Consider the following 26,335-nt stretch of genomic DNA (forward strand, 5'->3'; position numbering starts at 1 on the left):
ACCGTCCCCCAAATAAGCCGAGTATTCTAGTTTCACTGAAATCACACCAATATTTACTACTTTTTTTCCACTAATAAAGTAACAACTCATTTTAATTTGCACTTTTAAATGAGTAGAAATATTTTTCCATGGTTTGTTAATTTAGTCCTGTAAGTTGTATTTAAAAAATGGTTTTTGGTCAATTAATTCGAGTCCCAAATTTCTATCCTCTTGGTAATTCCCAAGAGCTGCTGTGTTGGGCGGAAGTCTCCCACACGTCTCTTGGAACCTTCACTGGCTCTGTGGCTTCGACCACCATCTTTATACTAGAAACTCCCAATCCACATGCTCTACAGAGAAACCGTCCCCAAACAGCTTGGCACTGTGGTCTGCACACTGGGTCTCAAATACTGAAATACAGACATAAAAGGACCATTTAAAAAAATTATTTTTAGGACTATTTTAAAGATTAGATATGAATAATTAGAAAATAAATTCTATAGCATTAATGCATGCAAACAAGGAAATGGATGAAAAATACTCTAGTTAACTAACTGCCTAAGTGCTTGAATAAATGAATACAAAAATGAATTTTAAAAATATTTTATTTAAAAATATTTACATGCAGTATGCTCCATAAAAAATATATACATTTCTCTTTACATACTCTTTATTAATTCTATTGGTTTGAATTTGATTTTAAATGTAATTTTGAAAAGTTTCCAGGATTTCTTTTGAAAGCAAGTACATAAAAATACTATATACACAAACCTCCAAAAAATATCATACGGGGGCACAGAAAAGAAAGATCTGCGACACAACTGCAGTGGTCAGAGAGGACGTCGGGCGGGCACCACCTCTGTTGCAGGAGCAGGGTTATCAAGGACTGTTCGCTGTCACCGCTGATCGTGCAGGCGGAGAGGTCCATGCTCGACAATGGGTGGTTTTTTTTTTTTTTATTGATGTTTTAATGGTTTCTAACATTGTGAAATTTTGGGTTGTACATTTTTGTTTGTCCATCACCATATATACGACTCCCTTCACCCCTTGTGCCTATCCCCCCACCCCCACTGCCCCTGGTAACCACAGTCCAGTTTTCTCTGTCCATGTGTTGGTTTATATTCCACATATGAGTGAGATCATACAGTGTTTGTCTTTCTCTTTCTGGCTTATTTCACTTAACATAATACGCTCCAGGCCCATCCATGTTGTTGCAAATGGGACGATTTTGTCTTTTTTTATGGCTGAGTAGTATTCCATTGTATATATATATAAGGGTGGTTTGTTTTTTTCAAAGAGCTTTTGCAGTTTTCAGACCAAACAGGCTCTGCAAACTTTTATCTAAACCAAAACATGCCAGCTGGTTAATATCAACAAACACAATTCCAGAAATCAGGATCTTTTCATGAACTCAAAGCGGGAGAGCAGCTCCTTCACAGCTGGTGCAGCTGGGTCCACCTTACGACAACCGGTGGGAATCTGCTGTCACTCTGTAACCAATCAGGGACTCTTTAGCACCTTCATCCACAAGCACATCCACCAACACGTGTGGTTTATCGTAACCGAAGGAGGTAGTAGTGTTTCTCAGCGTTAGGGACTCTTGTCCTTCTGTCTTTACTTCACTTTTATCGTTTGGGGGAAATTCGGAGTCAGATAAGAAGCTGTCTGATTCCACAACGCCACTATCAGAGCCATTTCTGGAATGATAGGAGTTTAAAGCACCGCTGCAGAGTTCAGACTGGTTACTACTTAAGCGGACAGAACCCTCTGTCCTTACTGGGGTCAGAGGGCTCCCCGGGGCCATGTCAGGAGTTCCTTCAGTGGCCACCACTCCCGTCTCACTGGAGAGCTCTTCTCCGGGTTCTTCTTTTCCTGGATTCTCTTCAGCAGGCAGCCCAGAAACTGTTGCTGGGGACACCTGCTCCTCCCAGACTGCCTTCTCGTCTTCCAGGACGATTGGCTGGTAGGTGATGGGTGAGATATGTTTTGATTCAGATTTTGCCTCCGAAGAGGCGCTTTTTACCACAGACAGCTAAGGGAAGAGAAATCAACGATTAAAAATAATGAATTATTAAACTAAAGTGCCTATCTTCAAAAAAAAACATGGCCTAAGGGAAATGGACAACTAAATGTACCATTAAATGGCATAATTAGGATAACAGTATAATAGGATCTGGGGGTTGCCTCTTCTTTCTTTTTAATGAAAATATACTATATGTCAAGATGAAAAACGGGTTTTTAGGATTTTTAAAAAGTTACCTACTATCTCACCAATATACATTGCTTTTCGTGCATTACCTTCCACATGTCTGCACATTACATTTGTAATGGGAGGACATCTACTTATTTTATATAACATTTTCACCATCTGCCTTCATAATCATAATTTTTATATTTGTTATAATTGCCATTAGCTCATATAATTTCTTTATACTGATGGTTAAATAACTTCTCTAATAGATGTTAAAGTGTTTCCAATTTTTACTATTTACAGCACATGATCAAGTGAATATTTTTACACATCTTTTACTTAGGAAATCATTTTTTTACAATCAATTCCTCTGAGTGGAATGACTAAGCCCAAGGGTGTGGCACGTCCACACCACCACGCTGTGCCCACCGCACGCTTCTCTTCAACCAGGGCTCCGTTACTTTCACCAGCATCTACCAGTTCAACCACCAATTTATTTTTGGAATGTTTTTGAAAAATGAACCTGGATATTCACGTTTATTTTTCCTTCTCTAGTGGGTGTAAAATGTCACACTGCCAAGGTTGCTTTGTGCTTCATTACTAGTAATGATAAATATTATAATTCATACGTGACTTGTCTACTAACTGTTGATAGTTCTTATCCACTTCACTTAGAGGCAGTGTTTTCATAACAAATTTAAATGTGCCCTTTGCATACCACAGATATTATTCCTGTCATATTTGGTTCAAATAGTTACCATTCTGTTACCTTTAAACGTTCATCATACAAAGGCTTTTCAACGTTAGACATTAAAATGTCAAACTTTGAGTCTAGTCTCACTTTTCGGCTGTCTTTTCTTCTACACTCCAACCATACTGAAGTGTTTCCGTACCTGCAGGTTCTCAGAAGCCATGCTTTCTGGATGCTGGGCCTCAGCACACACTGCCCCTGAGCACCTGGACAACTCCTACCTGTGCCTCAGGACTGCCAGCATCACTGCTTCCGCGAAGCCCCCACCACCCAGCCCCAGAGGTGGACGACGTCCCCGCTGCATGTATCTAAGCTCTATCTTTGAACCTACCACACTGCACACCCATCTCCTCAACACTTACCTTTTTCTCCCACTCGACGTTAGGCTCCTTAACAGACTTCTCTAACTATGCTTTTGCCCTGTGCATAAAAAAGTACCCTGTGTGTAGTAAGAATTACGTGGTTTTGGATATGTGCTGGATTGAGTAATTGATGGTAGGTGATGTGCTGCTGAACATGCTTCTACTTTAAAAAGAAAAATCTAAAAAACTATCACAAAGGTTCAAATTAACATTTTAGTGTAGGTAATTCAAGAAAAAATATTTAAATACATTACCAAGGACTTGGGTAACGTGACATTTTTTCTCTTACACGGATTTGTCTTCTTAACGTGACAATACACAAACACCAGGACAATGACTAGAAAGAGCAGGAAAGCAGCAACAACTGGAATCCAAACAGAACCTGGAAGGGGGAAATCACAAATCAGAATTCAGATGGAACAGTACAAACCCACCAAACAGTGCAAAGTCTCAGTGCTACTCTTCCACAGATTCACGTGTCAGCTCATGAATGCAGCCAGAGTTGTAAGGAGCTGACCCAGAAGGCAGGCGAGATGAGTCAAAACTGGGTACCTGTCCTCGACATGGGCGATTCTTCCCAGCACAGAAGTTCTAAACATCTGTGACTGCACTGCCACAACAAGGTGGCAAAAATAGCTTTTTCATAACAATTTTTTTAAAGCCCCAAATATAGGGTGTTTCCAGAGTTACACTTTTCTCTCATTAAAAAGACAAAGGAAGATATTTAAACTCTCTCTCTTTAGAAGTAAATTCTAGCAACGTCTATAACTCTTGACATAACTTAGCCCCACTCTTCAGAATTTTGTTACATTTTATATTATTTCAAGATTGCAAATACTTATACACAGATGCACACACGCACAGACAGACATGCACACACAGAGGAAAGTCACGCAGAAATAAAGTCCCCTTGAACGCAAACCAACACAAAGAACAAGATAAACGGAGGTCTGTTTTGGAGCACACCCATCTGCCATCACTACTGTGGACTTTGCTCTAACGCTGCTCTTCTTTTCATGGCACAATCTTCAGCACTGTTTTCACAGTCCTCTCTTCCAAATTAATAGGACTCGACATACCGTGGTGGTATTCGGTCTCTTTCACGGCATTTTATTACCTTTAATTTCCACTCCAAAGTTACTGCTTTGGAATAGTAACCCTGGAAGTTACTACTAAAAGCATGCTCATGTTACACCTGTTACAGGATGTGAAGGAAAGTGAATGATGACAACAGTAAGAGATACAATCACTAGGTAAGTAACGCCAGCATGGAGTCCAGCAGCACAGGCAGGCAGGGAGGCTGCTACCAGCCAGGGTTGTGCCGCCAGGTGGCCACAGTATCAGTCTGCTTTATAATCCAGGCTTTTTTAAGAAAAAAATAAAATAAAATCTGGGGCATTTGCATTACTTCAAATTTTGTGAATTAATTAGGATTTTATTTTTCAAAATAGCATAATGTGAGTTGGCCAAAAAAGCACTGCATTATTTTAAGTCACCTATCTGAAACCCTTGTATAATGGCCTGAAGTTATTTTTATTTATTTATTTGTGTGAGGGAGATTAGCCCTGAGCTAACATCCATGCTAATCCTCCTCTTTTTGCTGAGGAAGACCGGCTCTGAGCTAACATCTATTGCCAATCCTCCTCCTTTTTTTTTTCCCCAAAGCCCCAGTAGATAGTTGTATGTCATGGCTGCACATCCTTCTAGTTGCTGTATGTGGGACGCGGCCTCAGCGTGGCTGGAGAAGCAGTGCGTCAGTGCACGCCTCGGATCCGAACCCAGGCCACCAGTAGCGGAGCTCGAGCACCCAACCACCACTAAGCCATGGGGCCGGCCCTGGCCTAAAGTTATTACTATAAATTTGAGGTGTTTGGTCTGATTCTTCAGCCTAGGTTTCCATTCTTCAAAAAGATATATGTATCATAATATTTCTGTACATTTTTTAACCTAGGAAATATATTCTAAAACCATCCCAACAATCAGAAAAAATATATAAACACAAAGATAGTCCTAAAAGCATGATTTACCATAGAGAAAATCTGTAAATAATCTGAAGGTCCAAAAGTTGGGGAACATTAAATAAAATACAATCTACATGATGAACTAAGTCTGCAGACGTTAAAAATAATATTAACAAAGTATGTGAAGTAACATAGGAAAGTATGGATAAGATTAATGTAAGATTGTACATACACAAAATTATATATGCTATACAATATGATCATGGCTATGTAGAAAAAGAGAAAAATAGGATGGAAGAAAACCACCAAACTGTAACTGGGTATTTGTTTGGATGGTAGGACTACAGATAATTTTGTTTTCTTCTGGCTTTTATATTTTATAAATTATCTTTAATGAACATTTAAATTTTATAACTGAAAAGAAAGGCCCAAATTTTTGTTAAGATACCTGTCACTTGAGAATTGCAGTTTGAAAGTTTTATTATATGTGTCCCCCACACAGAAAAAAAAGATGAAATAAAAATAATGATTTTAAAATGTTATAAAAATGACACACAACCCGTTATTTAAACTAATCTGTATTTAGTTTTGGATATTAATTTCCAGTGCTTCTCTAGATCATGTCACACACGTCAATGAACTTTCCTGCTAATCCATTTTTTAACTTACTATCCCCATAGAGAAATTTTTTTTTTTTTTTTTTGCCGAGGAAGATTAGTTCTGAGCTAATATCTGTTGCCAATCTTCCTCTTTTTTTGCTTTAGGAAGATTCACCCTCAGCTAAGATCTGTGCCAATCTTCCTCTATTTTGTATGTGGGACGCTGCCACAGCGTGGCTAATCAGTGGTACAGGTCTGTGCCTGGCATCGGAACCCGAGAACCCGGACCTCTGAAGTGGAGCATACAGAACTTGAACCACTCAGCCACAGGGCCACCCCCAACATAAAGAACATTTTAATGGATACATAACATCTTGCTATGTTGAAGTAATAAACTGACATTATTATGCATAATCCTGAAATGCAGACATTTATGTACAGAGTTTTATGTGTTTTGTTATATTTCTCTCTTTCTGGGTAAAAAGGTCATTGCACGGCTTTCTGAATTGGTTGTTTTGTATCTTTCAATGCCTGAGAAATGGCCTTATTTTTAATTTTGAACTCTGAGGAATGGAACCACTGAATATTTTTAAAAGAGCAGAGATTTATTGAAATTGCCTCTTTTCACATTACCCTATTTTAGTTATCACTCCTTATCTTTAGGAAAAAATGGCAAGAACGTACCTTCTAGGCTGTTCTCGTCGACGACGGTCACACAAAGTTCTCTGGACTTCTCGGTGGTGACAGCCCACTCTTCGGAGATGCCCTCTGCGGAGGCACAGTACTGAGAGCTCAGGGCCGACACGGGGACACGCAGGAGGCACTGCGTCTCGTTGCAGTCATCTTCCCTGCACTCGTACATCCGCTCTGCGGTCTGTACAGGAAAAAAACGACATGCATGGCTCCTTTAATCTGCAAAAACCACCGTACGTATCCTGCTCAGACACCTGAAGAAAACATACACGTGATGAAGCTGACCATGTCTGCAAACAGTGTTGATATCAAACAGTAAGTCAATCTGTTACTCCAACAGCACGATGCTACGTACCCATTAGAACACTCTTTATAGGGACTGTAAGTTTACACACTCAGATGGCGGGAATGCTCACTGTAAGCTGTTCATCAGTCCTATTCCTACAGTGCTAGAAACTTAGCTGGTGAGAGATAAAAGCATCTTACAAGAAGAATAGTAACAGTCTTATGCAGGCTGTAGGACCTCTTGGCAGTAATACGTAGAAGGCACTGAAGCATCTCTGGGAGTTTATCATTCATTCAACCAGCCTCGGTGCGTGGGTCACCGGTGCAAGGCCCTGATGTAAAGGCAGGGCAGTGTGATGTCAACAACCAGGCGAGAGCGCAGAAGACAGATGAGAAAGCAGTGCAGGAGAGTAACGGGTACCACAAAGCACTACTGGATGGAAGGAGGGACGGCCAGAGCACGGAAGAGGAGAAGCCACCATGTCCGAAAGGAATTCAGAGGGGAGATGGTATGCCGGTGGATCCTGAAGAATGAGGAGAACTTTGCCAAAGCAAAGAGGGAAAGAAGGGCTTCGGGAGAAAGAGCATGGCCTGCAGGGCCGGCACGGATGAAGGCAGGCTGGAAAGAATGAGGCCAGAGGCCAAATCAAGGCCTGGTGGGCCGCGCCCTGAAAGAGCACTGAGATGGTTTTCTGTAGCTGACGGGGGTCTGTTGCGGGGTTTTAGGCAGTGAAGTTATGAGGTCAGATCCACACTTCAGAAAGACAACTCTGTGAGCAGCCAGAGTGCTATCTAAACACCTCAGTCAGACGTCACTCTTCCGCTTCAGGCTTCCCAGAGGCGACCCATCTCCCTCAGAAGACAGCCAAGTCCCCACCACGCCCCCACAGAAGGGGCCCCAGTGACCCTCCCACCTCACCTGCTGCCGAACCCTGCCGGGCCTTGCTGGCCCTTCACATGCCAGGTCCTTCATCTGACACTCTCCCCACACGCTCCCGAAGCTCACCTCCTGACCTGCTCCAACTACACCTGCCCAGGGAGGCCCGCTCAGACCAGCCCGCCCCGCTCTGGCTCCTCCACAGCACTTACACCAGAGCTGCCACCTCCCGGTGCCTGGAAGGCAGAGCTCATGCCTGATGAACACCCTCAGGTAAGGGGCAGGGTGTGGAGATGGAGGGACAGAATGCACGTCCTACCAACGCGTGGTCCGCACAGCAGCGCCAGGAGATAAGCACATCCCCACGGCAGGAGCGTTAGCTTTGTCTTTCCAAAACAATGATTCCAATTACAGCTTCATATTATTCTATATTACTACCAACAAGGAAGAAAAGGTGAAAATTACGCTCATCTCACCAGTAGAGAAATGGAGACATACAGGTGGAAACCCGAGATGAGGGCCATGCCGGTAAACGAGGCAAAGAAAACATCCACGTGTTTACTGGCTGGTGCTGGTCACTGGCTCTAGGACAAGTGCCTTCAACTGCGCTCACACATTTCTCCATTCTTACCAAACCCAGGAGCCATGAGTCTTGCCTGAACATTCACAAGCATTCTACTTTCACTACACTAGACACAGAGACAACTCACGCTAGCCAGAGAAAGACTTCCATTTTGAAAAAGATGAACTAGAAACACATACCTCACTGCTTCCATTTATTCTCACATACACCTTGTATGTGAACATGTAACAAGTACTTTCTTCATCATACATGGCTTCTGGCTCAAATCCTTTTACGCCAATTAAAGGGTGAAATATGTCAATCATGATTTGGTCTTCCTTCTTTCTGATATCCAGTTTAGGAGGTCCAACTTTCCCTGGGGGAGACAAAAAGAATCGGAATTATAACAGGCCCTGGAACTCTACAGCATATTACATGAAACCATCAAAACCAATCAATCAACCTACTTTTTGTTGTTGTTGTTCTAAAGTGGGACCACATTTAAACCATTCCACAAAGATCTAGAAGATATTCTAAGTGTCCTTAATAAAGAAATGTTTAATAAATCTCAGGCAAGAAGTATTCTTATCTAATCTGAACTCCTCTTTAACAGTTTAAATTCATTTCTGGTCCTAAAGACAAATAGTTGGTCTGAATCTTGCTAAAAAACCTTGACATTAATAGAAGCTATATTAAGTTATTTTTTCTTTATCTTTGGGCCTAAATTAAAAAACCGGGTTTTAAAAAAATGTTTCAGAAAAGGCATTTTAGTTATCTTTCAACCCTCAGCAAAACTCTCTATATTTCCAACATCTAAGGACATTTGGGGTGACGGCTCTATAAAAGTTTGCTAAATACTTTCAATTTTTATTGTGAAAATCAGAACTAGATAGTCATCCATTCAACAAATATTTGTTACGTATCTTGGATGTCTGAGACACTGTTGGTGAACCATTCATCTATTCTTCACACCGTGTGCCAGGCAGATCTGTTTCTACCCACCAACGTATCCTCAGGGTCTAGCATACTTTCGGGCACATAGTATGCCCTTGATAAATCTGTGTGGGAAAAGGCTGACACGCAGATGGTATAGTTATCAGATGACAGAGGTGTGGACTCTGGGGAATAAAACCATTTCCAGGGCAAGCAGAGGAAGGGCCTGCGGAAGAGACCAAGTAGGCACTACCTGAAAAGCAGGCACAGAACCAAGGCAGTGGCTGCAGTCACAAAGCATGGAGCTGAAACGGAGGGGAGTGAAGCCAGAAGGCAAGTGGAAGGACTGGAAGACGAGGGAGAAGCCACGTGACTAAAGGCGTCTGCCACCCAGTGGAGTGAGGGGCTAACAGCTACAAGGTAGGGTGCTAGGCGGGAAAGAGGAGTTGGCACTCCAGATTCTGGAGCTCAAGGTGACAACAAACACCGGGTTACAGGAACGGGATGCCAGAACAGCGAAGAGCTGAAACTCACTGGGCTGGAAGGGATGACGGAACTCTGGAGTTTTTTAATGTATTAAGTTGGTAACCCCCACAGGCCTCGAGGACTTAAGGAGAGAGGAAGAATGAGAGCAGCTGCCCCAGTCCTTCGTGAATGTGACTCAGAAAGGAACGACAGACAAGACAGGGAGGGGACAGCACTGACCCTACTGTATGGAGGGGAAACGGGATGGTTTAGAGGGGCAAAGCGATGGCGCCTCTCAGCCCTGTTCCGTGGGCTTGGGAGAAGAGGAAGACATGGACCCCCTAAATTCTCCCAAATGCTTCTTGGGCATTGTGATAATTGTTAGCAACTGCTGATAAAAGCAAATGTACACAGAACACATGTATAAGTATTTCCAAATTTAAAATTTAGTCATGTCTACGTTCTACTCACCTTGTCGGCATAAGATAAATTCTTTTGAGTATGTATAGGCCGATTCTTCTTGTCCAAGCCTCGCTTTAACTCTGGCCCAGAGAGAACTTGATGGATCAGTAATTTGGGATGAAATATTACAATAATGATAAGAGGTATTGCAGGCATCAATCCACACTGCATTCCTACAAGAAGGAGGAATTATTATTATTAACACACAGATGTGAGCTGTCTCTGCCTGTGCTCTTCCCTGACAGCACAGAGCTGTCGGAAGAAGCTGGATGAGAAGAGGACGGAGGAGACAGACAGAGCAGGAGGCCCTCACTCTTCCGTTAGAGGTACTACAAATCCATGACAAGAAGGAGGCACAACTACAAACATTCCACATGTAATTTTTAAAAATCTGCTCTTTAAACAACTTTAGATTCTATTAACAGAGATAATCATTACTTAGTTACAGAATCCAACACATTACAAAGACTCCCTAACGCTTGTTAAAAATGTTTTTGAAATTTTTATCTTTCTCCTCAACAACACACACACTCTAGGAAGTAAGATGACAAGACTTTTAATACAGAAATGTAAGCTGTATTTGTCATGCCTTAAAATCCTGGAAGTCAGTGATACTTCTCTACTTCAATTTGACAGGAAGAAGAACTCAGAGGCAGGAAGTAGTCTGAGAAGAACTAATTTACATCCTTGGCACTTCTGGAAGTCTAGGAGCAGTTCAGGAAGTTTTGCCACATGGGCAGGAAGGAGGACGGACAGAGACAGTTATGCAAAGTGCAAGCACTCAGACAGAACAGAGTGGAGAGGACCCAAGAGGGGCTCACCCGTAGGTCTTCACCTGCGCGGTGAAGACAGCCGTCTGTGGCATGGGCGGATAGTCCCAGAGCAGGATGGTGTTCAGGTTGTAGGCCTCAATGGTAACGCGGGCGGGCAGCGGCACTGTCAGAGAGTCAAAGAGTAAAATGGACAAGCCTAAGAAGTTAACACCAGAAAACCGTGTTATAAGAAGCCATGTTAGCCAAATATGTATTCCGAAGAGAAGTCGAACTCCCCAGAATAGATAATGAAATTATTTAAATTAACTGTAGATTTCTAAAGAATGAATTTTATTGAAAAATGTACAGATGAGGCCTGATTCATTTTAAATTACTGAAACAACATTGTGACATAACGGAAAGACAAATATAGTATGAGGCACTAAATTCCTAAAAGGTTTTAGGACTTTTTCTACATAAACACACTACCTATTGTAATAATAATCCTCAATTCATTTCATCACTAGAATTTTCTGTATTCAATACCACAGGTTGTATTCAACCTCTAGAGAAGTGGCTACACCAAGGACAGTCCTTTTCACCCTAAGACACCACTGGGCTCTCAGCCTCCACCCAGGACTATCACCCACCTTCACTAGCTTTTCTGGGCCAGGACTCGATGCCTGACGACAGAGTGAAGGAGCAACGGCCACTACAGTTTCATCAACACGTGGCTCTCCGGAGTGCAGGGCTTTTACACAACATACCAACAGGTCCTTGTGCCTCTGCTCCTTTAAACCATGTCAGAAAACGTTTGTCGATAAGATGTGAAAGAGTCCCAGGAGAGAAGAGGAGGAGTCCCTTGAACATCCTGTACTCAGACACTACCCAAACCACAATCGAGTTATCTCAAGGAGCCACGTTTCCCCTGCTCAGTGTAGAAGGTCGTCGTCTGCCACCCCTGGAAAACTGCCCACACACCTCTCCTCCCTTCCTTCCCTCCTCTATGAACATGAAGTGACAGAGTCACTTCATTTCCCAAAGTTTAAGGTTATTCAATCCTACCTATCTGGAAAACTCCATTTAACATGACTGACTTAGACAATTAAAACAAAGGAAGGAACGGCAATGTGGTCAGGTGCCGTGGCTTCCAAACCTAACTGATTCTCATCCTCAGAAATTCTGAGGCAAACGTGCATTTTTTCAAGTGCCCGGAGGGTTTACGTCACGTGGACTGCTCCGCTGAGAAGGACACGCTGGGTGGACACCAGGAGGTCTGGCCCTCCCTGGCCAGGCTACCTCACAGCTACTTCAGACGCCCCACTGCCAGCTCAGCTGTCATTTCAGACACATAACATGTTTGCTCGCTGCTGAAACAAACACCTACATTTTTCCCCAAAAAAAATTCCAATGTTCTAACCCAAACTAGTATACATTGCTTTAATTTACAATTATTTAACACTTGCTTTATCTTCACAAAGCAAAACACGGATCAAGAGTTATTTAGGTAAAAAAGATGGACTTATGGGCAATTAAAATTCTACTGCTGCCTTTTTTTCCCTCTGATTACTTTTTCCTTTATACAAGTGGTTCTCAACAGGAGATGGCTTCGTCCCCCAGGGGACGTTTGGCACTGTCTGGAGACATTTCTGGTTCTCACAACTGAGTGGAAGTGGTGGGGTGCTACTGGCATTCCGAGGATAGAGGCCAGAGATGCTGCTAAACGTTCTGTAACGCACCAGACAGCTCTCCACATTCTGGCAGTCCAAAATGCCAACAGTGCCAAGGTTGAGAAACCCTGCTTTACATCTTCATAATTTTAGGATTTTTTTTTTTAGGAGGAAAAACTAATTTAAAAACTGAATAGTTTTTGATAAACCAATATATTTCATGGCTTCCCCTTCAATGAATAGCTTTGGTTACTGCCAAGAGGTCTAACTTCCATATTACTTACCAAACAATGTGTGCCAAAAGGTTGAGATCATGAAGCTGGAAGAATGTCTCCCAGATTCACATACTCTGTGCTTATAATATGCTCTCCCTGCAGCCAGGGATCAGACACCTACAATTTTTCTGCCTACTCTTCTGAAACACTGCTGGTGGCTGCTGGCACCTCGCATCTTTGGCTCCCTGAGCAATTTCCTCGCAGGTGAGCCAGGAGGCACTGGTCCTGTCAGACTCAGCCTGGTTCTTCTCTCCTGGTTCTGGCAGAGTTCCATGGCCACTCACACCAGGTACACTGAGGCTTCCTTATGGGATCCTTTTAATATGGTAGGTTTGCACCTCAACTTCATGAAATAACCTAGTCTCAAATGGCTTACGATCTACGGTTGAGGCAGAAAGAAAAGGCACATCCCCTGCCCCAGGGTTCAATTCAACATTAATATCAAATAATAATTACACATGTAAACATAATTCTGCAACCAGATAGGAGGCATACCTGATGCTAAGAAAACTCATAAGGAACCTGAACTTCCCTCAGAAGCCATTTCTTAATTTTAGCATCTTTGCCTCTCCAGAGGCTGAGAATTTTTAAACCATCAGATCTGGTTTCTTTTGGTTCCACAGTCCTTCCCTTGATTACTCTCTCTAGTCCTGCATTGTACTTTAAGAAGCGAGAAGAAACCACAGGGCACCTTTGACACTTGGCTTGGAAACCTCCTTAGCCAGGTCACGTGGCCCACTGGGCACATTTTCTACCTTCCGTGTTGCTGAAGGCAACAGTGTCAGTACTCCCCACCACTACACTAACACTAAGACGGATCCTCCTTCCTCCAGTTTCCAAGAAAGACAAGTTCTTCACTTCCTTTTAAGTCTCTTTTAAAAAAATTATTCTCAATAGAAATGACTTTTTAACTCTATATACTCAACCTGAAATTCCTGTATTTGAGGAAAAGGCATGTAGAAGTCAATCTATAGACTAGAATATCAAATGAAGTGCACTTATATTTAAGAAGAGGTTACTGAATCACACGTTATAGAACCACAAACAACAGTACCCTCGTGCAGCATCAGATTAGTGTTTAATGTGAATCAAATGATGCTTCCCACAGCTTAAAAAAAAGCCTGACATGGTCAGACTAGGACGAGGACTTAAATCACAGCTTTCAAAGCAATCCAGACAGACAGGTTGGTAGGAGGAAGAGCTTTCAGTGGATTACAGCTGGCAGAAATCACTACCAGATTAAAGGAGAGCGTTTTGAATATTTACACCAAAGGATGTGACCTGTGGTTTGAATGCTACCAGAAGAGAAACCACGCAGTTATTAGACCTGCCTTTGTCACCTCTGCCAAAAGCACACGATAAACAGACATGAGTGGCTTTCTCGTTAAGTTTCGGAATTTTATAACCTGAAGTTTAAATTGTTATATATTCAGGTTAAAATAATTAATGCTTTCAGCAAACTTCTATTCATAATGAATTCACCTTATGTCAATAAAAATATATGTACAAATAGCAAGAGAGTATTATCTATGGAATTTAAGGAAAGATCCTACCGAGTATCTCATGAAATAAAATAATCTTACAGATTTCCCCATCTCTTAAAAATGCCCAGATGGATATTTTTCTGTAACTTACGTTGTCTTTGGAAATGGGTTCAAAGTTATTTGATGCATTATACCTGCACACTGCCCAAATCTATTTTAAGATCTGCTTCCCAGAACTCCTCTACAACTAGTGGCTAAGGATTTAACAAAACCAAACACAGGAGAGAAGCATCCGTTTTCATAAACACTCTAATTACAATGCAGAAAAAAAGAGTTCTGGTTACAACCAACCATTTCCTCATGATAAACTAGAAAAGACAGGATATGAAAACGAGCAAGGGAGGGGCAGGAACCACTGATGAACATCAGCAAGTGACGAAGCAGTGCCCCTAGACGGGGCAGTGCGGATGCCACAAACAACCAAGAAACAGCAGCCAGAACAGCTCTGTAATAACCGCCAGGAAGGTGGTGGAGGGGAAGCAAACCACCCCGGACACCTCCAGATTCCCTCTGCATGCATGGTGACAGCAGTGCCGGCTGCCACTGTGCCCCATCCATGACCACCAAATGCAGCTGTGCCTCTACTGCACGAGGGGCAGCGCAGGAGCTCTTCTCCGATCGTAACACAACAGCACACAGACTGTACACAGCTACGGCAGAACAGAGCTCCGTACTCGGTAGACACCACTCCACAATCTGCTTACTAGCCTCTCTCCAGGAAGGACAAATTGAGAAGTAGAAAGAAGCAGGATAAAGTGGGCAATAATTCGATTGTTTGGGGGGATTCCAAGTCATCTGACACTACAAATCAAAAACAAATGCTCCGAAGTAAAGCATAGAGCCTTTTCTGAATGAAAACTCTCAGAGGAAAGCTCTCACACCTTCCCCACAGTAAAAGATGCAGGGCCAAGGGGGTTTTCAAGGTTTCTTCTTACACTGAAAAATAAGAAATGGCATGAGAAATCCAGGTGGAAAAAGTGAAAAATATCAAATCAAGACTTTTGCACTTTTTTCAGAACACATTTATGATCACAACCTACCTCCCGAATGATTTTAAGTGCTGATAAAATGGCTATTTTTCTTAATACTTTCCAACTTTTTCTCTTAGTAGCAGGGTCCTCTAGATTTAAGATGAATAAAGACATTTTGAGGATTCTTGCACGTGATGTTTCAAGTGTTCATAAAAGTTTTTTAATTGAAACATTTCAATATTTTTGGGCTTTGAAAGGAGTCATATCCATCACTTAGTGCAACCAATGGAAAAACAGTCTATCTTCTACTTCCTTCCATTATTTTCTTGTACCTTCAGAAAAGGAGTTTCAGAACTAAGGGTTCAAGTGAGGACGCCTACAATATTTCAGGTCTGTTTTACCTTCTATATAACAGCTCGCAAGCAGGTCACGAGCCCGAGCCCCCCGAGTCTTCTCTTCCTGCCTGTCTCAGGACCTACTCTGGTTCTCCCGCACTCTCTCCCCCTTAAAACAGAGGTGAATGAAACACTTTTCTTCTTCTCTTTTTAAAGAGATGGGCATATCAAATAGCGGCTTATACCGACCCTGTAATTAAGTAGAATCCCCCAGATCTTTCACTCAAACCACCACCAAGTTAGGGCTTACCCAATAAACATCTGCTCAGCCGCTTTTCTGACCTGAACTGCAGGATTTGCTTCTTGCTCCTGTTTATTCCATTTCATCCAGGGGGTCTCCTTGGCATGCCAATGATTCCTAACTGGACCAGACCCACCTCGTCCCTGAGAGAAGTCATTTCTCAAGACTAACTCCCTTTTGGGACTAACTCACTCTAAGTTGAGAAACAGTTTAGGAAGTGAAAAAACTAAAGAGGCCTTTTCAATCTGAAAAACAGGAAAAAGGTGGAAGAAGGAGCTAGCCGCTGAGCTTAGTTAAATTTCTCACACTGACTGGGATGAGCTTGTTTTTTAAAAAGCCAACACAATTTCTCATATATAACTAAAACAATTTAATACATAAAAATGTATTTATTAAAATAACGACGCACCTTAGTGAATGGTAATCATTGACATATACTAAAAACACGACTACAGGACAAGCAACGTGCCCAGTTTTGCTAGGTCTTATCTAGGTGAGGCACCAAGCCTCCCTAGGAGGGAGGTAATGCTGTTATACACACTTTCACCAGTGAGACAACAAAGGCTTAGAGAAGCTCTGTGCAGACTTGACAATCTGTAGTTTTCTTGGTTTTAATCAAGAAAAGCTGCTCAAGCAGCTTTTTTGTGATAGTTTAATAAAATAAGGGGAAAATAACCTCCATATATAAATAGGAACTGGAGATGATTGTTTTCTGATGACTTCAAAGCATCTTCAAGCAATTTTGCCTGATTTACCACAATCACATGATGGCCACTGCAAAATCTGAACAATGTATTAAAGTAAATCATTTCTTTAGAATGGACATGACTGAAATGGATACCTAGTATTCTGCTCACTATGTACTGGGATAATCTAAAATAAACACACTCCCTTAATAAGAAAATTACAAGTAAACTGATTTCTTCCTGTCAGGAATTCATGTAATTCTGGTTCAACTCTCACTGATTCTTTGTCCAATTAAAATAGAACCATTAATTATTCATCTAGTTCATATAACAACACACTTGCTATGTGCTGCCAGATTTTATAAGATAGCTCTTTAAAGGAGTTATTTTTCTCTTCAATTCTTTAGGTTTTCTTTTATATAGAACCAAAATGTGAACCCGTCAAAGTCCATATGAATCATGAATCAGAATAAAATAAAAAAGAAAATTATTAATACCCTGTTCAATGAATATAATTAAAATACATTGTCTTAAGCATTTTGAATGTCTGAAATAAATAAAAAGAAAATCCAAAGAAAATCGTGAAAAATGTAAACACACCCAGAGCAGTATCCTGAAGTTAGAGAATGAGTAAAGCATTGCTGATAAAGAGAAGGTGGGTGAAGTGCCCCACATCTGGGCGGAAGTACAGTCTGCTCTTCAGACAACACCCAGAGTGCAAGCAGGCAGCCAATGATTCACTTAAAAAACATATACTATTTTCATACGTAAAAGTGGGTGAAGAGTGAAACACTACTGATTATTAGATGGCACACCTGGATTTATTTTCCCTGTCAATTCGCTTCAGAAATATTAACGAAAGCCCATAACGGAACACAACACATTCCCAAGCACTTGGATTTCCCAGAGACTGGCACCATTCCCTTGCCTGCTTCCCTGATCCTCTCAGGTCCCCTCATCTGAGATGAACTTCCAACCCAGATGAACAGTCCAACCCAGCGCTAATGAGAGTTACGCACTTCACATGCGTAAGTGCCGGGCGCTGGCGAGACAGGGAAGCTAACCAAGAGCCAGAGGCAGGTTGTCCTTGTGGGTTTTCCTCCCACTCTCTGGATTCTGCATTTTAAACTAACTTTAAAAGCATAGGCAACACAACAAAATCAGAGAAATGCACTGAAAAATCTAGAGAACTGTACTGGGGGGGGGGGTCGCTGGTCCTTGTGTTTACAAAATGCTGGAGTGCAGAGGCCACAGTAGACCTTCCTATGGGGGCAGGCAGGCAAATCTACTCCCAGGGCAGGGGCCAAGTACGTGCAAATCATGTGGTCACAGGGCCCCGCGCTCAGGAGGGCCCTGTACTCAGAAGGAGGGCCTGGCACTGGTTTACTGCTCTGCCCCGGCCAGGAACCTGAGTCATCTTCCTCCTCTCTTCCACATCCAGCCAGTCACGGAGTCCTGCTGACTCTGCCTTCTAAATGTTCTTCAAACTGTCTTCTCTGCTCCATTTAGACTGCCACTTCTCATGGACTCCTCCCATGACTGGTCTCCCTCCTTGGAGTCCGCCCCCAAACTATTTTGTAAGATGAACCGTTTCTAAATGGTATATCTGATGCTGCATAAAATCATTTCTCTTCTTAAAACAATCCAATGGCCACCCACTGACTTGAGGCAGGGACAGTGAGCACATGATTTTGCTGGTTTAGCACCTCCACTTCTTTCAGGAACATCATTTCTCTTCTTCTGGGAACTCCCTGCAACAACGTCCTCCCCATGCAAGCTGGCACCTGCCCCAAGCTGGGCAAATCAGCGCCTTCCCCTGGGATTTTGTCAGGATGGAGAAAGCTGCAAGTCAAAGCCCAAAAGCTGTCAACATCCCTGATTCCTGCCCAGTAGGGAAAACCGTCACCACTCAGAAAGATGTAATAAGAAATGGAGTCTTGGCAATTTGAGTTCCTGGGGCCCCAATGGCATCTCTACCTGCCTGTTTAACTCTTGCTTGGACTCTCTGAGCCAATCAATTCCTCTTTCTGCCTGAGTTAGCCAAAGCCATGTTTGTATCCTCTGCTGTTACACGACAAGGCACTTCATTAACTGGTTCCTACTTCTCCACCTATGCTGTCTCTCCTCAGATGCTCACACTCATAAGCTAAGATAATACGCTCACTAGTTCACTAACTCAACATGCGGTTTCACACCTCCTCCTCTGCACACACAGGTCTCTGCACCTCCAGTTCCAACTCCAGGGTCATCTCTGCCAAGTCTTGCCTGACTCCCCTGGTGGGGGCTGGGCACCCACGGCTCCCTGTCCAGTAGTTTGTACCTAAGTCCAAGCTCTTATCAGGACGCACGGTAGCTGCTCTTGTGGATGACTACCTGCCCGGGTAGTGGCGTTTGCTGAGTGTTAAGGACTTGGACTCCGGAGCTCAACGACAAGCTCCCCGATTAGCGGCAGCGACCTCCGCACAAGCTGGGCAGACCTGTCTGCGCCTCAATTTCTCCTCCACGAACGGAGATCCCGGCAGTGCCTCCTCTGCAGGGCTGTCGTGGAACCGCACCGCGGGGAGAACTCACACAGTGCCCGGCACTCAACAACCGTTAGCTATACAACCAGCCACGATCTCGCAACGCAGAAACCGCGCGCCTCCCCGCTGCGTGCTCCCGACACCCGGCACAACGTCCGTGCCGAGGAAGGACGAAACGCGCTTGCTTCACTTCTAAGGAGCAAGCCAAGGAGAGCCGGCACGAATGGGGCACCCCGGGGCTCCGCGGGCGGGTGTCCGGTAAGGCCGGTCTGTCTCCCTCGCAGAAAGGTCCTGACGTCCCGGAGCCGACCACGGCCGCGCTGCAGACGGCGTCCCCGGGGGGTACCGGCCGCGGGAGGGGAGGGGACCCGGGAGGGGAGGGGGCCCGGGAGGGGAGGGCGCACCGGCCGCGGGAGGGGAGGGGGCCCGGGAGGGGAGGGCGCACCGGCCGCGGGAGGGGAGGGGGCCCGGGAGGGGAGGGGGCCCGGGAGGGGAGGGCGCACCGGCCGCGGGAGGGGAGGGGGCCCGGGAGGGGAGGGGGCCCGGGAGGGGGGGCGCCCCGGCCGCGGGAGGAGAGGGGGCCCGGGAGGGGAGGGCGCACCGGCCGCGGGAGGGGAGGGGGCCCGGGAGGGGAGGGGGCCGCGGGAGGGGAGGGGGCCCCGGCCGCGGGAGGGGAGGGTGCCCGGGAGGGGGAGCGCCCCGGCCGCGGGAGGGAGGGGCCCGGGAGGAGGGCGCCCCGGCCGCGGGAGGGGAGGGGGCCCGGGAGGGGAGGGGGCCCCGGCCGCGGGAGGGGAGGGGGCCCGGGAGGGGAGGGCGCACCGGCCGCGGGAGGGGGGGGGCGCCCCGGCCGCGGGAGGGGAGGGGGCCCGGGAGGGGAGGGCGCACCGGCCGCGGGAGGGCGGCTCCGGGGGGCTCCGGGCCCGCACACTCTCGGCGCCCGACCCGCGCCTCCGCCCCGAGGAGCCGCCCCGGGGGCCGGGGGCCGAGTCGCGAGCCCGCCGCCGCGCCCCGGTCACCGACATGAGAAACGCCGGGGCTCGCGCTCTGGTGTTTGGGCAACAACGGAAGCCGCGGGAGAGGGAACTGCAGCCTCCGCCGCCCCGCCGGGGCCGGGACGCGGGGAATGCGGGGCCTGGGGTGCGCGGTGCGGGCGCGGGCCGGCCTTCCCGCCGGCGGTCCCCCCTCGGCCCCCGGCCCCGCCGCGGCCCGCGCGAGCGACAGTACCCGAGGGCGGCTCCGGATCCGCGGCGCCCATCTCCGCCCGGCGCCCGGCCGGCAGCAGGAGGACTAGGAGGACGAGGATAGCCATGACGGACGCGGCCGCGACCCCAGCGACGTCGGGCGGCCCGGCGCGGCCCTCGGGCCTGGACTCTGCGTCACTTCCGCCGCCGGGGCCGGCGCGCCAGGGGCGTGGCCGGGCTGGGGGCGGGGCCACGGCGGGCGGGGCCAGAGAGGAGAGGCGGGGGCGGAGGCGGGGGCGGGGGGGGGGGCGGAGGCGGGGGCGGAGGCGGGGGCGGAGGCGGGGGCGGGGGCGGGGCAGAGGGGGACCGGCGGGGGCGGGGGCGGGGCAGAGGGGGACCGGCGTGGGCGGGAGGCTGCGCCGGGAGCCGGAGGCCGGGAGAAGCCGGCTGCGAGGGAGCGGGGTGTCAGGGCGCGGCGGCCTGTGGTCGCGACCCGGGCTCACGAGACACTGAGGAACTTGGGTCCGAAGGTTACGTCCTTTCGCCCGGCACCGCCTTCCGCGGCTCTTCCTGGTTTTGCAGTGTTCGGGGCTGCAGGACTTGGCGCAGGCCAGGGCCTAGCCACCATCCCTGTTTTATCCTATTAGGCTTCGCCGTCGGGGCGTCTGGGAGCCTGAGAGTTGAGAACAGAAAGAGCCCTTAACTGCCATCTCTAATCCCTACGTTTGTAGTTGAGGAACCTGAAGCTTTGCCGCGAAATGGCTTGTGCAGACTTCCACAGTCCAGGTCGAATAGGCTCAGCCGAAAACTGCTTTATTTTTGCAGGAAAAACAATTTGCATTACCTTTTCAGCAGTTAAATATCAAATAGCGGTTCATTAAGCAGGCTTTCATCGTAAGATCTGCCCGCTTTCCTCTCTGACCACATCTCCTGTTACTCTGCGCTTCTCCCGTTCCACTCCAGCCATCCGGGCCTCTGTCCTAGAAGACTCCAGGCTTGTGCGTAGATATGCATATGGCTACCTCACCTGTTGCAAGTCTGTGCTTGTCGTGGCCTTTTGCAAAAACTTAAAATTGCAGCCCGTCTTCCCATCCTTCTTACTCTGCCTTACCCTTTTTTCATGGCACTTAACACCCTTACCCACACTCTACACTATGCACATTGATGTTTATTTTCTCCCCCTTTGAGAATGTAGCCTCCATAGGGCTGAACTCTGGCACCCTATTAGTATTTGTTGAATGAAAGAATGCATGATTACATTAGCATTAAGCAAAACTTTAGAGAGAAAAACTTAAGGAAGATACTGTACAAACTAGAGAGGAATTTTTAGCAAGATTATTTTATTTATATTAATAAATCCTGTAGCTTAGTACTTCTCAAACTTCAGTGAACATGTGAACTGCCTGGGGATTTTGTTAAAATGCAGAGTCGGATTCAGGTTGGGGTTTAAGATTCTGCATATGTAACAAAATACACAGAGAATGCCAATGCCACTGACTCTTAAGACCACACTTTGAATATGAAGGCTTTAGCTCAATCTAGACTAAGGTTTGGGGAATATTTTGTTAGATGTGTTTATGATGCCTACTCTCTTAGTCTGTTCCCGCTGCTACAACAAAATACTGTAGACTGAGTAGCTTATAAACAACAGAATTTTATTTCTCACAGTCAGAAGGCTGGAAGTCCAAGATCAGGTCCCAGCCTTGTCAGGTGAAGGCTCTCTTCTGGGTCGCTGACTTCTGGTTGTACCTTCACCTGACAGAAGAGGGAGGGATCTCTCTGGAGCCTCTTTTATAATCTCATTCATGAGGGTTCCACCTTCTAGAGTTAAGCACTTCCGAAAGGCCCCACCTCCTAATACCATCACCTTTGGGAGTTAGAATTTCAAATATGAACTTCGGGGGGGACACAAACATTCAGGCCATAGCACTCACTATATGAAAGCCACCTTCTAGTCATTGCAAGGATAAGTAAGAACTGATCTTTGCTGTTTAGGAGTTGATGGAGTAGGACAGAATATAACATTCAATTCCGTTCCATAAACATTTTCGTAGTAGCCATCACAGGTTGGGTTACCAGGAAGTAGAATCTGAGGGGAGATTAGTGTGAAAGACTTGCCCTTCTGTGCTCTTTGGATTGACCCCTGTGAGAGGGAGGTGAAGGAGACAGGATTGAGCAGAGGGAGAAGTTGATCTGTGATGCCATCCCAACAGAGGCTTCAGCCGACCCCTTGGAGCTGGGATGACCTTTTAGAGGTGTCTTGAGTTGGTACGAGTGGCTGGGCCTTCAGCTCCCAACGTTGATTAGTCATGGATGCAAACCACCCCTGGAAGGGACGTGATTTGGGGCTGTCCATTTCTTTCACTGAGACATGCTCCAAAGGGTGCTGACAGCTGCGAGCTTCTGCCAGCAGCACCACCAGCAGTGCGGAGGGGGTGGGGCTGTCTTCTGTTCCTGAAGGGGGATCTGGACACAATCAGTGTCCAGCATGGTACCTATCCTTCTGAGGCACTGTGCTAGTCACTTGGAGACTAAAGATATTTATTAATTCACCAAATATTACTGAGTGTGGTGATGTGTGTCCAACACTGCTAGGCACTAAGATATAGACCTGAGCAAGACAGCTGTGGCCCCTGCCCTCATGGGGCTTACAGTCTATGAGAGACTAAATAAGCATTAATCAAGCTATTACACAAGTAAATATGGAAATTGTGGTAACTGTTATCAAGGAGATTGATGGATTTACAGAAGGACAAACAGGGGTTTAGCTTAGTCTAAGTTTTAAAGAAATTCTTTCTTAAGGCAGTTACAATTATGTTATGACCTGAAGGATAAGGGGGAATTAGCCTGGGTAAAGCTGCGGGCTGGGGAGGTCACAGGCTAGTGAGAGAGGTAGGAGGAAGATATGTTTTTAAATCCCATATAAGTGTTATATAGCCACACAGAAGGCCAGTGAGCAGCACCAGTTTCCTTGGTAAAAATCCAATGCCTAATGGCTGGAGAATATCCAAGTAAACAGTAGTCCCACTACATTGTCTGAGTTTTTTTTGTTTGGTGAGGAAGATTGGTCCTGGGCTAACATCCGTGCCCATCTTCCTCTACTTTATGTGGGACGCCGCCACAGCATGGCTTGATGAGTGGTACTTATGCCCGCGGCCAGGATCCGAACCTGAGAGCCCCAGGCTGCCAAAATGGAGTGCATGAACTTAACCACTATGCCACCAGGCTGGCCCCCATCTGTGAGTTTTTAAAACCAAGGAAACCAGTGTGGAGTGAGGGGTGGGTAAGGCTAAGTATAAACTGAAGTCAGATCAGGTGCAAGGCTGTATCTTCAAGGCCACACTCAACACGGCCTGGAGGAAGTTAATAGGCCAAAGAAAATAGTTTAAGAAATTGGAAACATGACCTAATGAGAAAGGAGGCTGGGTGTTCAGCCAGCTGTGCGCTCTGGCTCTTGTGCATTTCCTTCCTGTTTCTCTAGAGCAGAGATATCTGCCAGGTCCCCTGTAAGGGAGGAAGGCAGATTGAAAAGTCTGTGGCTGAAGCATGTAGTTCTGAATCCTGATTATTCTATAAATTGTAGCCAATACTCTCTACCGTCTCATCCTCACATCTACCTGTGCCTCCACACTGTCCCTCACTTCCCTTCGTTTTTGCCATAGCCCTTATGACCATGTGGAGAGGTATATATAATATCTCCACAAGTATATAAGAACTGATATGGTGGTAATCATCACCAAGGAGAACAACAGGATTATGGGAGCATAAACGGGGACTTGACTTATTCTAAGATTTAAGGAAGTTCTTTATATATATGTGTGTGTGCTTGTATACATAAATATACGTATATATGCGTGTATATAAAATTGTTTCAGTTCTCTCTTCCACTAGAAAGTCAGCTCCTTGTTTTCTTCACTGCCATACCCTCTGCACCTGGACAAGTGCCTATCATTCCATTTCTATTGATTGAATCAATATGTGAATGAGCACAATAAGCTTGTACATGAGTGTGGGGTTGCAGCAGGTACAGGTACATCTGTGATTGATGAAGCTGCAGTCGGGTCACTGATGAGGATTAGTCATGTTTGGATGTCATCCTGGTACTAAAAGTACCGTCTGCTCTCGCCCTGTACACAGCCGCCTTCTGAGGAAAGCTGTCCCATTGACATCTGATGGTATCACATCAACCCCTGACTCTAGTTATCCATAGACGGCAGGGTCTTCCAGGTGGTGGCTTGTCTGGGAGCGCTGCCTAAGAGAGCAGCCAGATGCGAGACGGTGACTGTGGCAGACATTGCTCATTAGCTGGCTGCTAATAGCCTTTCTCAGTATCCTTCCACCTTCCTGCCTTCCCACAACAGAGGCTATAAAAGCTCAATACTCACTTTCCCAACCTTCATGGCAGCCAAGCATGGTCATATGACACACTTGTGGTCAATGAGACATAAGTAGAAGTCTGTGTGTGTGTGCATGCGTGCACGTGTGTAAGGCAGATTCAACAGGAGAGCTTGCAGACCTAGATCCTTCTCTAATCTTCCTGCCTTGAATGTAGACACAATGATGCCTGGATCTGCAGCAGCCATCTTGCAGCCACGAGGCAACATGATTGAGGATGAAAAACCAACAGCTGAAAATGGAAGAAAGAAAGCCGGAGTTGTTGATGTCAGCATTGAGCCACTGAACCAATGTCTGCAACCACCTACCTCTGGATTCTTGTTATAGGAGAAGAAATAAAGCCTTATTGATGTAAGCCACTTCCAGTTTGGTTTTCTGTTAATTGAGCTGAAATTTTATCTCACTCAATGTCAGGCCAACCTAAATGAATTCTCTTTCAGAGAGCTGGAATGTAAACCACAACGGAAAGGAGTGTGGCCAGGGGAAGGGAGGAAAGGAAAAAGAAGCAGCAAGGGGCTGGCCCGGTGGCGTAGTGGTTAAGTTCATGCACTCCACTTCGGCAGCCCAGGGTTCGTGGGTTTGGATCCTCAGCGCAGACCTATGCATCCCTCATCAAGCCATGCTGAGGCAGGTGTCCCACGTGCAAAATAGAGGAAGATGGGCACAGATGTGAGCTCAGGGACCATCTTCCTCATTAAACAAAAAAACCAGCAGCAGCAAAGTTGAGGACAGAAAGTGGAGCACTAGACCAGCGAGCAAAGAAGACCTCCGTGGAAGCGAGAACGAGAGGCCCAGCTCTTGGGGCTGCAGCCACCACCGGAGGCTTGGGAGCTGTGCTGAGTCCCCTGCAGTGCTCCCTCCCTGTGGCCTCTGAGGACTGGCTCACTGGTGACTATTTCCTCATCTGACTTTCCCACATGGCTTCACCAAGATCCCTTGTCTCTAAAGGAGATCTGAGTGTCTCTGTCCCTTGCCCTCGCAGAGCCTACCTAACACAATTTCTAGCCATGTGTGGTCAGCCTGACTAAGGACATCTCCCGCATTCTTTTAGAAAATGTCTCAACATCACACGAAACACTGGCTGGACAAACTGCTGCTGAGATGAACCAGGCAAGTGAAGCAGCCGGCAGTTGTCCTCAGGGCCTCGCACCTCCTCCTTCAGGCTTCTCTCTGTCCGTCTCAGTGCTCTCCCTCTCCACTCAGTGCACCTTCTCAGACACGGAGAGCCCTCCCCCTCTGACAAGACCTAGAGCCGCCTGGGTCACAAGGCGCTGCCCAAGGCTTCTCTCAACCTTGATCTTCCATCAGCATTTAGGTGAACAGGTCTGTAATCTGCAGGCAGATGCTGTTAGCTGGCTCTGGGTAAAGATGGACAAACGGATTAATTTGTAGATATCAGCATTTGATAATCACGTTAGGGTTAGCACTCCTAGATATTTTAGCGTTATAACAGTTGCTAACGAGTCAAACCATGGATTTGCAATAGTGACATTGGAGGTCTTCACAAGAACGTAGAAGGTAAGATATTTTGTTCTGGGAGAAAGGACTTTTGTGTGTGTGTGAGAAAGACTGGCTCTGAGCTA

The 26,335-nt window shown here is 46.0% G+C and overlaps 1 protein-coding gene and 1 long non-coding RNA gene across 5 annotated transcripts; one reads left to right on the forward strand and one right to left on the reverse strand.

Moving 5' to 3' along the window:
- Positions 1-566: 566 nt before the first annotated feature.
- Positions 567-20,546, reverse strand: IFNGR1 (interferon gamma receptor 1). Of its 4 annotated transcripts, none has more exons than XM_087444170.1 (7): positions 20,401-20,546; positions 10,942-11,056; positions 10,130-10,293; positions 8,461-8,636; positions 6,528-6,717; positions 3,538-3,665; positions 567-2,011 (listed from the first exon to the last, which is right to left on the reverse strand). In XM_087444170.1, exons 1-7 carry the CDS (start codon positions 20,483-20,485, stop codon positions 1,439-1,441), a joined length of 1,431 nt encoding a protein of 476 aa, XP_087300296.1. In that variant the 5' UTR covers positions 20,486-20,546; the 3' UTR covers positions 567-1,438. The 4 variants fall into 4 exon arrangements, with proteins under 4 accessions (XP_087300296.1, XP_087300295.1, XP_087300297.1 ...); XM_087444169.1 differs by having other exon boundaries at positions 10,942-11,089; positions 20,401-20,534; XM_087444171.1 differs by lacking the exon at positions 20,401-20,546 and adding an exon at positions 19,028-19,196.
- On the forward strand, positions 19,388-25,107 carry LOC147914564 (uncharacterized). The gene is made up of 2 exons (XR_015555281.1): positions 19,388-19,434; positions 24,910-25,107. It is a non-coding gene; the product is annotated as an uncharacterized LOC147914564 (long non-coding RNA).
- The last annotated feature ends 1,228 nt before the right edge of the window (positions 25,108-26,335 follow it).

Source organism: Ceratotherium simum, chromosome 19 (genome assembly GCF_057802395.1).
Source record: "Ceratotherium simum simum isolate JZ-2026a chromosome 19, ASM5780239v1, whole genome shotgun sequence".
Lineage (NCBI taxonomy): Eukaryota > Metazoa > Chordata > Mammalia > Perissodactyla > Rhinocerotidae > Ceratotherium > Ceratotherium simum.